Source organism: Hipposideros armiger, unplaced genomic scaffold (assembly GCF_001890085.2).
Source record: "Hipposideros armiger isolate ML-2016 unplaced genomic scaffold, ASM189008v1 scaffold_46, whole genome shotgun sequence".
Classification (NCBI taxonomy): domain Eukaryota; kingdom Metazoa; phylum Chordata; class Mammalia; order Chiroptera; family Hipposideridae; genus Hipposideros; species Hipposideros armiger.
In genome coordinates, this window is record NW_017731396.1 from 4,162,285 (window position 1) to 4,179,040 (window position 16,756).

General features: G+C 45.9%; 1 protein-coding gene across 4 annotated transcripts in view; it reads right to left on the minus strand.

Annotated features, from left to right (window-relative positions):
• The window catches only part of UBE4B (ubiquitination factor E4B), a 135,991-nt gene that overhangs the window by 70,497 nt on the left and 48,738 nt on the right, over nt 1-16,756 (minus strand). For 3 of the 4 annotated variants that reach the window (XM_019639778.1, XM_019639776.1, XM_019639775.1), the window contains exon 2: nt 13,464-13,650. The exons of the other annotated variant lie outside the window; for it this stretch is intronic. In XM_019639778.1, the coding sequence (XP_019495323.1) occupies nt 13,464-13,650 (187 nt within the window). The remainder of the gene's footprint in view (nt 1-13,463; nt 13,651-16,756) is intronic. 4 annotated transcript variants of the gene reach the window in all.

Sequence of the window (16,756 nt, forward strand, 5' to 3'; positions counted from 1 at the left end):
ACAAACTTTCAAGATGGCAGCTTTCCAAACTTTTAGGACTGATAAAGAGCTTGTTAAAGGTAAATTATGCATTCTGTGTGGGAAGAACAAATATATTTTTTTTAAATAAGGATTTTATTTCTAAGATTTTCCTCCTAGTATTGAAGTAGTTCCTGAATGATATTCCCTTTTAGTATAAACCAGACCAACTGGGTATTGTTAAGCTGCAACTCTAGCTCTGTTCCAGTATTTTTATATACACACACATACACACGCACGCACGCTTGCTAAATTCTAGTATAAAAAGAAGTACAGAATTGCCAAAAGGGGCCTTAAAACCTCAATAAAGCTGTTTTTAAAAGGAAGGGAAAGGGTGGTCTTAAAGATCTTGTCCAACCCTCTTCTTTACAGATAAAAATGTTGAGATCTACAAAGTCTAAGAACTTCCCTTAGGACCTTCAGCAAATTAGACACAAAGATTAAAACACAGGTCTTCTGACTCCCACGAACATGCTGCTATTTCCTCTATCCCAAACTGCTGAGCAGCTCTTCGATCACGGCTATTTTAAACCAAAGTTATGTTTTATAAATTCTAAAATTACGAAAACAAAAGTTAAAAAGCAATTATTGTTATAAAAGGCATCATTCATTCTGCTAATCAAAATTCTAAAGCTCTTGACAATGAACTAAGCTAATTATTAACAGTCATGGAAAATACAAAATATACTTGTATTTTATTTGGCCAATACCAAGCCTCACACCTCAATACTACTTATAATGAACATATTCTATTCCATAAAGCAGACTGACCTATTTGGTTAGCAGCTAATTTCCTGGTGAAAACATTTTGATCTCGTGAATAAACACAAATGAAATGAAATTTCAAACCTGTAAGGAAAAACAGTAGTATCTAAAATACTGGGACAAGAAAATCAACAACTGAAATGAGAAAACGGCTTGGATCTTCGTGTTTATGAGATTTTAGAGCATTTAGAGTGTTTTCTTAGTGTCGAGATGGGGAAATCATACAAAGAATCATACGTCTGGAGTCAAAAGCCAGTGGCTGCTCCTTGGAGAAATGGCTGATTTTAGGGCTGGGGCAGGGGAAAAACGAGATGAGCCCGGAGCTTCTCAGAGTGCCACAAAGACAGCAGTGACAAAAATCAAAGCATGGGCTTTACAACCAGACAGAGGAATCGATTTGAAAAGGCTCCCAGGAACCAATTGTTCCAAAGCTGGAACAATTGTGTAAAGTAAACAATGTGAAAATAAATAATATAGCAATCTGGATTATAACATGAGTTCAGACTGACATAAGAAGGGTTAAATACTCCTTACAGGGGACAAAGGGGACAAATGTTCCTTACAGAAGAATTCCAAATAATTGATGTAGATACTCCCCCCTTCAGGAGGTAAGCTTAAAGCTCACTGCCGGGAGTGGCTGGACTTCCGGAACACGATCCCAAAGGACTGAGTGTGGAAGAGGGAAATCCCGCTTTACAGTGGAGAGTCCTGGCGGACCACTAACTCAGCGACGTGGTGAGGCTGACATCACCAAGGGGTGCCACGTGGACAGCATGTGAACAGCATGTGATGATGCGTTGGGAAGGGCACTTCACCTGTGTGACAGCCTTCCCGGAAAACCCAAAACCCCAGTCTCATCACAAGAAAAACACGAGACAAAGCCAAAGAACTCCTTAAAATTGTCAAGATAATAATAAAAAAAAAAACCAGTAAGATTGAAAAACTGCCACAGACCAAAGGGGATTAGGAGAATCATGTGTGGTTTAGCTAACAGTAACACACCAAGGTTACTTTCTTAGTTTTGACAAATGCACCAGATATTAACATTAGGGGAAACTGGGTGAAGGGTATATGGCACTAACTCTGTAACTTTTCCAGAAGTCTCAAAAATAACTTTATAATAATAATTTTTGGGATAACCAACATAAATGTTCATTATAAAAAAAAATCTAGTACTGGATGGAACCCTGATGCCATGATTTCTAGTGATGTGACCTTGAGCAAGTCACTTTCCTTAATCGTTTCCCTTATAAACTGGTATTAGTATCCGTGCAGCCTGCTTTATAGTCCTGCTGTGAAGTTCCAATGAAATAACAAACATGAATGTGTTTATAAGCTAAACAGAAAAAACTATACAAATCAGCTAAGCACAGAAGGCGAACCAGAGGCAAGGCCCGTATTTGTAGAACAGACAAGCCTTTGTCAGCTCAGTACTGGTTCTGTTCTATCCCATTTCCAGCATGTCTGAGTACTAGATAAGAGACGGGCAAAGTTATTCTACCAGCCTTCCATGACTTTTATCCCTGACCCATCAGTCCAAACAATCACACAAAGTGTAATTCCTGCTGATCCACGGATGCTTCTAGGTTTATGATAATGCTTGTTGAAAAAATTCAGTGAACAGACAACTATAGTGTCTACCTCACTCTTTAGGCTACAGAGAATACACGCATATAACTGGACTCTTTTTTTTTTTTTTTAGCTGAGCCATCCTGCTACCTGTTGGCTGCTCAGCTCGGGCTGGGACTCGAACTGCTGTTGCTCAGAGCTCAAACTCTTGAGCGAGCTCTTAACCAACTGAGCCACTCGGCCGGCCCTTGGACTCTGAGTTCCCTAAAAAGAGTCGCCACATCGCAATACCTTTGATAGGAGGCATTGAATACATATTCATTGATTACAAACAGGGTTTTGGGGATGCTTTCTGGATTTATGGTCGCAGCATCACAGCGGAAGGACGCTGTTAGTACCTCTGCAACTTAAGTCACTTAAGCTCTGAGTGCCTCAATGTCTCTATCTGTAGAATAATGGAACTGAAAGAGGAACACTCCAGCCGCTTCTAGTTCTATTAAAATTAGAAATTGTGTATTGGGTTTAAAAACGCTGCCTAATTTCCAGTACAGCTCAGAATACTGTATTATACACCCCCCCTCCCCAAAAATACAGATTTTAGAAACAAAAGAAAGCAAACCATAGCATCACACGCGTGACCCTTCCTGGAGGCCTCCCGGAGCTCCCTCGGGTCGCTGCTGAGCACGTGTCTTTGCTCTTCCATGTTCAGCCCCCTGACGTAAGAGAACTGCCCACAATCAAGAGGCCTCGGGCAATGGAGGCAAAACTGTTTCTCTTTCTTTAGGATCACACAATCTCAGCTCACAGGAGAGGCAGAAGGGAACAGAGTTTTGCTTCATTAAGAAAAGGGGAGGAATAAGGCAACAGGAGAAGGGTGCAGAGGCCACTTCCAGGGCCGAATCCTGCTGGAGGCCAGACGGGGGTCCATCTTGAAGGCTCCTTAGTGGGAATATTCAACTCTAGGCATTAAAGGGCCAGACCCGTGTGCATCCAAAGACTTCAAAACCTTAATTTCTCTTAAACTCACTCCATTAGACTCCAATTGGGAGACCGGAGAGAAACGGCGAGGAAAACTCCCAGCCTATTCCCAAATCATCGTAAAGGGTGACTTCTTGGATACCCACTATGAGCTCAGCAGATACAAGAGAAATACAAGACAGCTTTATTCTGAATTTCAATCTAGTTAGGGAAACATGATAAATGCACATGCAACTAAGAATGGTTTGTATGGCATATTCTCTAAGGGTTATAAGCGTTCTGGGTCAAGTACAAAGACTGAAATAGGAACAGAAAACGTGCTCTGAAAACCAGGACATACGGTTACATGAGAAGGGGGGAGCCTGATTCCAGAGGACCTTAAAACCTCTTGGACTAGATTATAATTGGAAATAAGGAGACAAAGACAACTTGTGAGCAGGTGACATGTCTTAGCTTTCTTTCCTCCTGAGCCATAAATTTCCTAGGGGGCAGGGACCATATTGTATAGGAACTGCTCCCACACGAGCATATACTCGTGTGCCTTCCTGACACTCAGAGGCATGACCTAAGGACTGACAGCAGTGCTGCCCGAAATTGCGTCCTGCGATGCAGGTGGAGTGCTAGTGGGTGGTCTGGGGTCAGACACAGCAGACAGTGAAGGACCAGGTTGGCTGAAATGGAGAGACAGGAAGAGGGAGGGACCAGCCCCCTGTCCCAACAGGAATCTGATGCCCAGCACTCCCACTAACAAGGCATCAGGACTTTTCCCAAATTCACAAAGTAATCTGCAGGACCCTAGGAATAATGCTATATAATGGAGCCCTTTATAATAAAAACATACGGAGGGTGCCAAAAAAACATATCCACATTTTAAGGAAGAAAAACTATTAAAATTGTAATACTCAACATATACTGATAACAAAAGGTGAATACAAGTCACGTTTGACTGCTGCAATCACAAGAGGTGCTCAAAGTGGTTACCATCAGAGTCCAGACACTTCTGATGATGGCAAACTACTGCTTGAGCAACGTTGACCAAAGTGCCCACTTGAATACATTTTTTTGGGCACCCCTGTATATAAAATATGCCCCACGTTGGTGGCCAAAATATGTATAAAATACCCCCCTTTCGGTGTCCAAAAGGTCACTCGAGGGAGATGAAATAAGCAAGCCAGCACAGGACACTCATTACAAAACAGAGAACTATACTATATAAGCTAAAAGCAAAGGGTTTCAACCACCACCAGCCTCGCAAGCCCGGCTGCCTTTTAGGGGTCCTGATGCAGCCCTCTGGCCTCAGGGCTTCTGCCTAAACCCCTGCCTCCAGCCGGCTTAATGTCTCTCAAACCCTCTCCTTCCCCCAAGCTGTAGACCAAGTGGAGACAACAGGGCTGCTTTCTGAAGAAGAAAAGGATTTTAACAGATATCAGCAATCAACGATTAGCAATCAAAGCTAGGACAAAGGTTGTAATTTTGTCGTCATTCCTGACAGCATCCTTAACCGAAGACAATTTACTATAAAAGAATGATTCCGAGTTTGCTGAAACTCCTTCTGAGGTACTATGAGATAATGATGTTCATTATCAAAACAGGAGAAGGAAGTTGAGAGGAGGCTGAATATGGCTGGCCCACCACGGGCCTTGCATCTGGCTGGCCCACCACGGGCCTTGCATCTATCACCACCAAGCCCATCTTTGCCCCAGGACCTCTGCATCTGTTGTTCCTTCGGTCTGGAAGGGTCACCCCACTGATACCCCTTTGATTTGCTCCCTTGCTTCATTCAGGCCTCTGCTAAAATGTCACCTCCTAATGAGGCCTGCAGTCGTCTATCTTATTAAAATAGTAACGCCTTCCTCCTCTCAGCAGTCCTTACTCCATCGTAATTTTCTGTTTTTCTCCACAGTTATTCCCACCTGGCAGATTTTATGGCTTTTTAGAAATCGTTTGTTTTTTCTCACTAGGCTATAAGCAGCGGGGCCTGGAGCAGGACCTAGCAAACACATAAGAGGATTTAAATAAGTCTGTACTAAAGGAAGGCCGCATGAATTGACGGCATTCAGTAGATCCCTGGTCACAAGCAATACAAACTCAACGGTAAAACATAATAAAATGTATCAAGCCAATGTGGAGGGACCAGATAACAACTGTAAATGGGGTATGGAAGGATGTTCCCCCCTATTTTCAAAAGTAATAATCCTGTTTTATTTTTATAAGACAGAATTTGCAATCAGATAAATGCTTGTGTGAAAAGTCTCCCCTGAAAACCAACCCCCATAGCTGTGGGCCTGAGGCAATGGCTCCGTGTGGCCGTGGTGTGTCAGGTACCACACTCCATCCAGCACGGAGAACCGTTCCCAAGTCCCCCTCCCCCACTGGACAGCGAGCCCCACCGAGAGCTGCTCCTCTTTGGCCCCCTGCTCCTACGCCTGGCAAAGAGAAGGCCCTAAACACAGGCGCAAATGCACGAGTGGAATCAGAATAAAGACCATCTGCTGACATGTTACAGGAGAATTCAGGATAAATTATTACTGAGTATATTGAAGACTAGCAGTGAGAGAGGAAATGGATTCTGTGTTTCTAGCCCAGCCCCCAACACTAGCCCAGGTGCCAAACACGTCATTTGGCTTCTGACTTGTTCCAAACAGGCCCTGTTGTTCTTTTTCCTTTCTGCTTCCGGAGCAGAGGTTATCAGCCACAGATGGAGACAGAACTCAGGGGTCAAAATTATAGTAGCTATCTGACTAGATGCTAGATCTTTTATTTAAAGCGTTTAATGAAGAAGCATATAAATTATTATATCACGGTCTTTAAAAATATTTTGATAACTCTATTTCCATTGAATCGGTTTCCTTTGTAACCCTGTATGTTTTAGCACATGCACTTAAAAACATATTTTGAGAAGCCAATCAAAGGCTTCACCAGTTTGCCAAGGGGACTAATGGAAAGAAAACAGTTCAGAACTCCAGCTCTCGAGGGTAAAAAAGGCAACCGGAGAACTTGTTCCACTAGGCCTAAGGATCCTGTCAAGATGAAACGGGCCGATAAAGGCTTTGCTGGGGGGCTCTAAGCAAGAATAAGCACGTCTTCAGAGAGGTCACGACAGCCGGGGAGGGTAAGGCCTTCGTCAGATACATTCAAGATGTCCGATGGCAGAACATCAAAGTGAACAGAGGGAAGATAAGCATAATTCCAAAACAAGACAGTAAAATAAAATCGTCCAAGAGGACTAGGAGTCCCTGAAGACCAGGCAATCACAACATGATGTAAAGATGGGGGAAGGAACTAAGAAAACCAGTTTGTCCTCCCAGGAGTTGAATAAGCACAGATTTTCAGAAGGAAACGGAAGAATACTTTCTCTCCTACTGGACTGTAAACTTCCCCAGGAAAAAAACCGAGTCTCCCTCACCTTTGCACTCCCGTGACCTGGCACTGTGTCCGAGCCGCAGTTAGCCCCAAGGAAATGCTGCACGAACTGACATGTACAAGCGACATAATCAACGATGACTACAAAAAAGTAGCAATCGCCTATAAGAAAAATATTAGCCACATTTATCAAGTTTTAAGACATGAAAAAGGAATGTCATATTAACAATGCAGTTTAGGGCGGCCAAGTGACTCAGGTGGTTAAGAGCGCGAGCTCTGAGCAACAGGGTTGCCAGTTCGATTCCCACATGGGCCAGTGAGCTGCGCCCTCTGCAACTCGATTAAAAACAACTTGAGATGAGTTGCCGCTGAGCTGCCGCCGGTGGACGGCTGGATGGCTGAGCTGGTTGAGAGCACGTACTCTTAACAACAAGGTTGCCAGTTCAACTCCCGCATGGGATGGTGGGCTGCACCCACCAGCAACTAAGACTGAAGGACAATAACTTGACTTGGAGCTGATGGTCCTGGAAAAACACGCTGTTCCCCAATAAAGTTAAAAAAAAAAAAAACATACTTAAAATAAACCGAAAACAATGCAGTGAAATGACTGAGAATGATAAATGCAAACTTCAGAAGAACAGCTGTGACCTGCTGGGGATGGTGGGGCTGGAGAGCCAGAGATTCCATCAAGGGTTCACAGGTGTTACTACGTCTCGCGTATGTTATCGTGTGTGTCCAGAATATTTTGTAATAACGTTTTTGTCTAACTTGAGAAGAAAATGAATAGGCTTAGGAATTTTTAAAATTCTGCTCAGAGCACCAGGAAGAGCAAAGGGACAGACCTGCTAGGCGTGGTATTCTCTAAATAGAACTCAAGTCTTATTTTGCCTCTAACTTTTCCAACAAACATTACTTTTTTTTCGTTTAGTCACTTAACTGGCGGCATTTACAGAGAAGTTCCCGTGTGCAAGCATGCTTCTGGGGGTAAGGAGATGAACAACACTGAAGAGGCCCCGCCCTCGCCTGATGTTCTAAAGGACGGGGGGTGGAGATTTTAAACAAATAAATAAATGATATTCCTACTGGAAAGGGGGATCTTTGCAGGTGTAATCAAGTTAAGATGAGGTCCTGCCTGATTAGAGCGGTCCCTAATCCAATAACTGCTGTCCTTATAAAAAAAAGAGGGAGGCCTGGACACACACACACACAGGGATGGCCGTGAGAAGACGGGGGCGGAGATCAGAGTGATACCACTGCCACGAGCCAAGAAACGCCAAGGATGGTGGCAACCAACAGCAGCTGGAAGAGGTAAGGATTCCTCCTCAGAGCCGTCAGAGGGAGTGCAGCCCTGCGGACGCTGGACTGCAGACTTCTGGCCTCCGGAAGTGTGAGAGAGTGTCTGTTGTTTGCGGCCATCAAGCTGGTGATATTTTGCCACGGTCGCCCCAGGAAACAAACACTGAAGCAGATGGCCTTGCAAGGAGCTGGGACTGCAGATGGGAGAAGCCACCCGCAGGACTCGCTGCAGCTTCCCAACCCTCACCATCGCTCCGTGCATCTGAAAGCATCTCAACTGAAAAGGCGCCAAGTGACAGCCACATCACTCCTGGAGGCGGGACTCCCTCCCACAGGGGACAGCCCACCCAGAGTTTGTCTGTCGGAAAGCACTTTTTGATTCTGGAACCGAAGTCTCCCCTTCACATCCCGTCGACAGTAAATCTGCCTACTGGTCCTACGTCTACCCTCCTAGGACCACAGAAAATAAGCGGAAGCCATCATCTTCCTCCCGGCAACACTTTTTTTAATGAAAAGCTATCACATCCTCTTCACGATTTCTTTTCTTTAAGCTACGCTACACAGGCTTATGTAGTTTTGGTCATTTTCTGTCATAATTCATTGTATTCAGTGCCTATCATGTGCCAGGCACTAGGGACAGAGCAGCGAATGAAAAGGACACAAGTCCCTGTCCTGTGCAGCTTACGTTCTGGGAGGGGAGGCAGAGAAAACAGGATATACAGGTAATACGTGTGCTATCTCGGCTGGCAATAAGAGCTCAGAAGTATCTGTGTCAGACACAGGCTGGGCTTTTAGGGAGGGTGGCCAAGGAGGTCTTATTGGGAAAGTGACACTTAAACACCTGAGAGTGATGCAAAACAGCCTTCTGGATCTTAGGGTGTAAGCATTCTAGACACAGAGCCAGCAAATACTAAGGTCCCACATAGGGATCACGCCTGGAATGTTCCAGAACAGAGGGGAAGCCAGTTATGGCTGGAGCAGGGGGAGTAAGAAGAGCAGTGAGAGCCAAGGCAGGGCCACATCACACACAGCCCGCCCCGGGCATGGTGCGGACTTTGACTTTCATTCTGAGTGAGGCAGGGAGCCAATGGGTGGTTCAGGACAGAGAGCTGACGCGACCTGTCTTACACGGGCTCTGTTTTCTGGTTTGTTTCAAACTTGTTTATTTAATCAATTTCATGGAGGTTTGTTCATCCAATCTGCCAAGGGCATGCCTAATAATATCTGCCTGTTTGTGATCGTGAGAAACATAACTAGGATGTCACAGCCCAGAGGTGCAGTGCCAAGAACGAACCGTTTCGAGTCATCCAAGTCTTTCTGCTAGTTTGTGACAGCAATATAACGAGTTCATTGTAAAACATAACGCTGCTGTCATACGATGCAGTGCTTAGGCTTTGGGGGGACCCACTGGCTGTACTCTGAGAACAGACTGAAGTACAGCGCCCGTGGGCCTGGAGAGACCGGTTAGGAGGTGACTCCAGTGATCCAGGGAAGGTATGCTGGTGCCTGGGACCTGGGTGGAGGCAGTACAGGTGGTGAGATGAGAAGAGGTGGAGAGAACCTGGTCTCGTTCTCATTTGCTGATGGACTTAGGGCAAGGGCCAGTGAGCTACAGCCCACGGGCCATATGTGACCCACTACCTGTTTTTGTAAATCAAGTTTTATTAGAACACAGCCACACTCCTTCCTTTACACATTGCCGTGGCTGCTTTTGTGCCACAGGGGCAGAGAAGAACAGCTGTGGCAGAGACTGTACAGTCTTCAAAGCCAAAAATATTTACTATCGGGTCCTTTACAGAAAGAGTTTTATGACCCTGATCTAGAATATGAGGTAAAGAGAAGAGATAAGGTTTTAGGCTTAAGTAACTACAAACAGAAAAGCGTTGTCATTTACTGAGACGGGGTCCTTGGCGATGAGATGTGAAGAAACACCGGGAGCTTGATTTTGGACACGTGAACTGTGAGATGCTTGAGACGATGTATGCGAGTCTGAGGCTCAAGGAACAGGTCTGAGAGCTGCATATACAAACTTAGGCGTCATCAGCGTAGAGGCAGTAATTAAAGCCAAGAAACCAGATAAAATCAGTAAGAGAATAAACAGAGAGGGAGAGGATGAGAGGCTGGCTGTTGAGCGTTGGCGACCTAACATTTAGAAGTCAGGGAAATGGAAAAGAACCATCCAGAGGACTAAGAAGGAACAGACAGAGACGGATGAAAACCGGGAGAGTGTGGTGTCCTGGAAGACAAAAGAACAAAGAGTTTCAGGGAGAAGAGGGCCAAAGCCACGTCAAAGGAGGCTGATAGGTCAGATCAGACGGTGACTCAGGGTGGACCACGAGAGGCCTCACCTGACTGGAGTCGACTCAGCAGAGGGTACAAGGACAGAAGAAGGAGGGTAAGGACAGGCAACTCGTTCCGGAAGCTCTGTTGTGACGGGGTGCAGAGATGTGGGTGGAAGCTGGCAGGGAAATGAGATCAAGAGTCTCTTTCTATTTATTCTCATGATGGGAGAAGGAACAGCATGTATAATGGCTGTTTAAAAACAAAAAACAACAACATAAAAGTTTCCCACTTGAGATGGAAAACGTGACAAAGCAGCAGAGACGAGAGCTGCTGGCGCTCTGAGCAGGTGAGAGCTGAGATCTGGGGTACAGGCTTCGACAAGGGCAGGGACGCTGCAAGCTTAGCAAGAACTGGCCACACACAGGGTGGAAGGTGGACGCGATGGAGGCCGCTTAGGGAGGTCCCCTTCTGCCTGCATCCATTTTCTCCATGAACTAGGAAGGCAGGCAGTCAGCGAAGGGCACGCATGGAGAGTCAGGTGCTGCAGCCTGCGTGACCAGGTACAGGACACAGCGGAGTGGGGAGGAAGCCGGAAGTAGGGTATAACCGCCTACCAGTGTTAGGGGCCACTTGAGTTTGTGATCGTGAACCTGATATGAGACAGCACGGTGCTGGGGTTTTCTCTAGCCTTGTTCACTGAATGAGACAGAGAAGAGGTGAGGAATGGAATTCAAGGCCAAGATCCTGGTTTAACCAAGCAAATTAAGACAAAGTGAGAGAAGGGAGTGACAATAATGAATGACTATAGAATTTGAGCAGTGTAAGGAGGGAAGAGAGGACATGAGGTGGGGAAGGAGGGAAGAAAGTGAGACAGTGATGGACTCAACGGACTGCAGCCCCCAGCGGGCCTGAAGGATCACTGGATTTGGGCACTAGAGGCAGGGAGCTAGAAAGCTGAGGGTGGGAGTTACAAGTCACTGAGCTGGAAAGGTCTAGAGCATGACCACGGCAGTGAGTGGCTGAAGTCGGGTGGAGGACAGGGTCACTGCGAGGTCAGAGTCCTGGAAGGCTCATCTACATTGTGAATTAAGACAGAAACAGGGTTGAAGGCAGAGACAGTGGACAGAACGAGGCAGGGTGGGCAGGTGCAGAGGACGGTGGGACAAGGACGGGGAATGAGCACGGAGTCTGATGACACAGGTGCAGTGTGTTTTTAGCGGGAGGAAGGATGGTCTAGCAGAGAAAACGAGAGAGCAACAGCAGAGCGGCAAGGGGAAGGCCCTTCAGAGAAGGGTTTTGCTGCTGCTGACCGTAAGGATTTCAGAATTTGGGGAGGGGAGGAGGGGGGTTCAGAAAGGCATATGTACTGGGCCGGCCGAGTGGCGCGATGGTTAAGAACTCGCTTGGGATGCCACAGGGCCCCGGTTCGGATCCCACATATGAGGGCCAGTGACACTGCCCTCCACAGCTAAGATGCTGAACAACAGCTCAACCTGGAGCTGGGCTGCCATGAGTCGCCGGCGACGGCGTGGGCTGCAGTCCCTGTGGCAGTGGATTGCCATGGGCTACCGTGTGTGGCCAGCAGCCAGCGTGAGCGGCCAGCAGCCGCAGTGAGCGGCCGTCCAGAAGCCGGCGACTGATCTGCCTCACCAGAGAAGAGCGCAATGATGGTGCCAACTTGGGCCAGTGAAGCAACGTCCTCCACAACTAGACTGAAGAACAAAAGGACAGCAACTTGTCTGTTCCCCTTTCCCCAATTCCCCAGCGCTGTTCCCATCCCCCCAATTTCCCAATAAAAATCTTTTAAAAAAAAAAAAAAAGAAAGGCATATGTACTGGGCCATGTAGAGATTAGAGACTGGGGGATAAGGGAGGGACCTGGGAGATTGGTGGCTGACATACGTAGGGATAAGGGACGTGCTGAGACGATTCCTGGAGGTATTGGGGGGCTTGCCAGCAGCATGCAGAGGTCTGGGGCTCCCGCCTGACCTATGTTGATGCGGTGAGATTTTGAAGCCCCTCCCAGCCCACTGCCTCCCCCCTGGACAATTCCTAGCATTCCATGTGGGGCCTGATCATGGCGAGACAAGCAGCGCTGTTTCCAAGGAAAAGGTAAAACGCCACTGGAATCCTAAACGCTGCGCCCACCCGAGGACCAGCACAGCTTCTCAAAGGGGGTGTCCATGAGACATTTCAGGCAAAGGCACCGTTTATTACTAATGAATGTTTTGGCCTGAACCGCTCTCATTTTTATAATGAACAGGACTATGTATAAGCAATTATATTTACATGATGAAGAGTCTACACTGATGTCTAACAAGAGTTACAGTAACAGAAACTCTGTAAACACTTTTAATTAACAAGTTACCCAAGGTCAAGACTACGTTATTTGGAAGGCGACTGAGGGAGAGCGCATGAAATGACTGCAGAACTAACAATTATGTGTTAAATTGTTAGGTGATATAATGATCAATGCAGGTCTCTTAGCACTTGCTTTTTCATAATTAAAATCTTAAGTAATTATAATAATTATAATGGAAATAATTATTATGTTTGATAGAAATGTTCATTTAGAGAAAGGACAGATATTTTCAAATATACAGTATGAGTCAATATCATCACTTTCCAACAAAGACAGTCCTAGATATCAACCATGAGTTCATTAATTATAAGGAAATAAACCTTTACGATGGTTAAATAATTGTCAATAAAATAATTACAAAACATCGTGTCAGGTAAACTTTTATATCCTGAAAACTCAGAGCAAGAATTCTAAGCCAATGTAGAACAAAGACAAGGAAATCCGTAATTAGAGGCTTGTGACTTTAACCATTCTTTCCATCTTGCATTTTCAGATTACTTTATCTTAAAAGAAAAGCATCAACCGAACTCCAAATCAGTAGAATGAAATTTAGTCTTAGTCACTTTGCCATCAGAAATAAGACCTGACCCTGTTTGAAAAAAAGGATAAAAATTATGAAAAGGAAAAATTCATTTTCACAGATCACTATCAAAACAAATAGACATTAACGAAACACACAGCAATGATACAATTTCAACTATCGCTGGCAGGATTTTAAAAAGTTACTGTCCGATTTATTTTATGCTGTTGTGGAAACGTCACAACTGGGAGCAGAACAGAAAGCTGTGGTTAGAATTATAACCCGTCCTAGGTGTGAAGATAAGGCTTACCTGATGCACCTATTGGGGAGGTAGCTGGGGTCATGTTGTGGACATTGAGACCTAGGCTCTGGGAGGGGCCCGGGGCCGAGGCTGCTATCGGGGGCCCCGGGGGGTTCTCCCTCTGGGGAGAGGTGAGCGGGGTGGTCGGCTGGGAGGTCTGTCCACCAGCCAGTCGTGCGAGGCGCCTCCGTCGGATCTGCAATGTGAAGGGACAGGGCATTCTGTAACTAAGCCGCAGAAACAGTTCTGCCCAAGAATGACGACATTGTCAATACCCACCAACAGCCATACTAGAGCCGAACAACTCAACATGCCTTGAGAAAAAAGTACTCATTTGAGACAAGTAATAACGTGGTGTGCCAGTATTTCTGCAAGCTGCCACCTCACTCTGAATCGCCTTACCATCTGTTTGATACTGTGAATTTACAATAAGCATGCTGCACTTTTAAATACACTAAAGCTTATTGTTATTTTCATAAAACTAATTGACTTGGTCATTCTAAATAGGTGAGATTGAAAATAAATATCCAATTTCATACACTAAAACACTAAGAGAAAGTAACAAAAGTTATATACTAAGTCACAAACTTTACCAGTGCCACTTTCAAGAGCAAAATGATTAGGTTTTTCTTAATTTCAATAAAAATATCACCTACAACTTCTTCCTTGTTATCCCAGAGTTAAGAAGTGATACCAAATATGTACCACTAAACTCCAGTGGGTCACAGAAATGTCTGCCCCCCATTCTGATAGTCGTTAATTCATAACCAGTCAATAAAATTAAACTCTCACTGGCCACCTGCTGTCCCAGGCAGGGGGGATATGTAACAACCATGATAAGGCCTTTGGCTCTAAGGCATCAAAGAAACAAACCAACTGAGCTGCTCACAACTCTTCCCATTATGACTAAGGAGGGTGAAAAACTAAATTACCACAAATGCGAACTGAGATGGACCTTACCTGAACTAACAACCTATCTGTGCTTCTAACACTGCAGCAAATCTGCTCCTTTTATTGTTGAGACAACCAAAAACATCCTGAATATTGACCCCCCAAAGTCCAAAAGCCCCTCCTGTGCCCCGACTGCAAATATACCTATCAGTGAATTTATAGAAAACCCTGAAGTTGTCCAGTTGTTCATCTATCTACTGACCTAGATGGAAGGGATTAGGTCACATTTATTTAATAAACACTGATGTAGCACTTATCTATCTTCTAGCAATGTTCTAAGCACTTTAAAAATGCATACTTATTTCATCCTCATAGCCCACTGAGGTAGGCACTTATATTATGTCAATTTTATATACCAGCAAACTGAGGCACGCAGAGGTTATGTTTTGCCTGATGAGTAAGTGGCAGAGCTGGGATCTGAACTCATGCCGTCTGGCTCTGGCGTCTGTGCTCTCACCACAAGACCAACAGTCTGGGGACCCCTGGGGTCTCCAAAACCTTCTCAGAGGGTCTGTGAGGCCAAAACGATTTTTGTAACAACACTAAGGTATTTGCCTTTTCACTCTCATTCTTTCACGAGCGTCCAGTGGAGTTTTCCAGAGGCTCCATAGCATGTGAGATTGTAACTTCTTTAAATAAAGAAGTGAATATGAGGGCCGGCCAAGTGGCGCGATGGTTAAGAGTTGGCTTGGGACGCCAGAGGGCCCTGGTTCGGATCCCACATATGAGGGCCAGTGACACTGCCCTCCACAGCTAAGATGCTGAACAGCAGCTCGACCTGGAGCTGGGCTGCTGTGAGTCGCTGGCGCGGGTGTAGGCTGCAGCCCCTGTGGCAGTGGGTTGCCATGGGCTACCGTGTGTAGCCAACAGCCAGCGTGAGCGGCCAGCAGCCACTGTGAGCGGCTGTGCAGAAGCCGACGACTGATGTGCCTCGCCCAGGAAGAGCGCAATGATGGTGCCAACTTGGGCCAGTGAAACAACGTCCTCCACAACTAGACTGAAGAACAAAACGACAGCAACTTTTCTGTTCCCCATCCCCCAATTCCCCAGCACTGTTCCGATCCCCCCAATTCCCCAATAAAATCTTTAAAAAAAAAAAAAAAAAGAAGTGAATATGGGAATCCAGCTGTCTTCTATAAAGTCAGACATTAAAAAGATTTGCAAAAGTGAAATCAATGTCACTCCTCTCATTCAATTTGAGAAATGCAGTGGTTTTCATTCAAAACATGTTTATATGAACATACAGGGGCTTTTATTATTTTTTTTAAGGTTTTTATTAGGATTGGGGGGATGGGAACAGTGCTGGGGAATGGGGGAAGGGGAACAGATAAGTTGTTGTCCTTTTGTTCTTCAGTCTAGTTGTGGAGGACGTTGCTTCACTGGCCCAAGTTGGCACCATCATTGCGCTCTTCCCGGGCGAGGCACATCAGTCGCCGGCTTCTGGATGGCCGCTCACTGTGGCTGCTGGCAGCTCACGCTGGCTGCTGGCTACATACGGTAGCCCATGCCAACCCACTGCCACAGGGGCTGCAGCCTACGCCGTCGCCGGCAACTCATGGCAGCCCAGCTCCAGGTTGAGCTGTTGTTCAGCATCTTAGCTGTAGAGGGCAGTGTCACTGGCCCTCATATGTCGGATCCGAACCGGGGCCCTCTGGGGTCCCAAGCCAGCGCTTTTACTATTTTTGAAAGAATTAATTATTTTGTTTACATAAGTTTCTCGGTTTTCATTTCTAATCTGGTAAATGTCACTAGATACCAAAGCTCTCTGGGATCCTCGATATTTCGTAACAGTGTAAAGGGACCCTGAGACCCAAACCTGGGGGCCGCTGCGCTCCCCCAGGCATCTTTATCTTCCCCCTCTCTCATCTTTATCTTCCGAAGGCCGAGCACAGCACCTGGTCTGTAACAGGCGCTCAGTGCTCACTGACCTGAACTCAACAGAGAAGGGAAAAAGGGAAAGTCGTCACAAATCATCCAAGGAGACTTGGTAGTGTGATGGGGGGAGGGAGACGTGGACCAGAAACTCTCACCCCCACCCTATTCTCAACCCATTTACTCACGCGAGAGCCAGGATTTGTGTTCACGGTGTCCTTGCTTCCTTTCTCTCCTCAAACACAGACAATTTATCCCCAAGTCCTGGTCCTCCAACCCTCTCCTCTCAACTCCTCGGCCACGACCCTTGCCAGGCCACTATCCTCTCTCCCCAGGACCTGTGCAAAAGCTTCCTAAAGGATCTACCTGTGTCCACTCTGGCCTCATATTCCTTTCTTTATATACTTTCAAAATTTCAGATTTCTGAAATGCAAATCAAAACCATAAGGAGGTAACACCTCACACCCTTAGGATGGCTA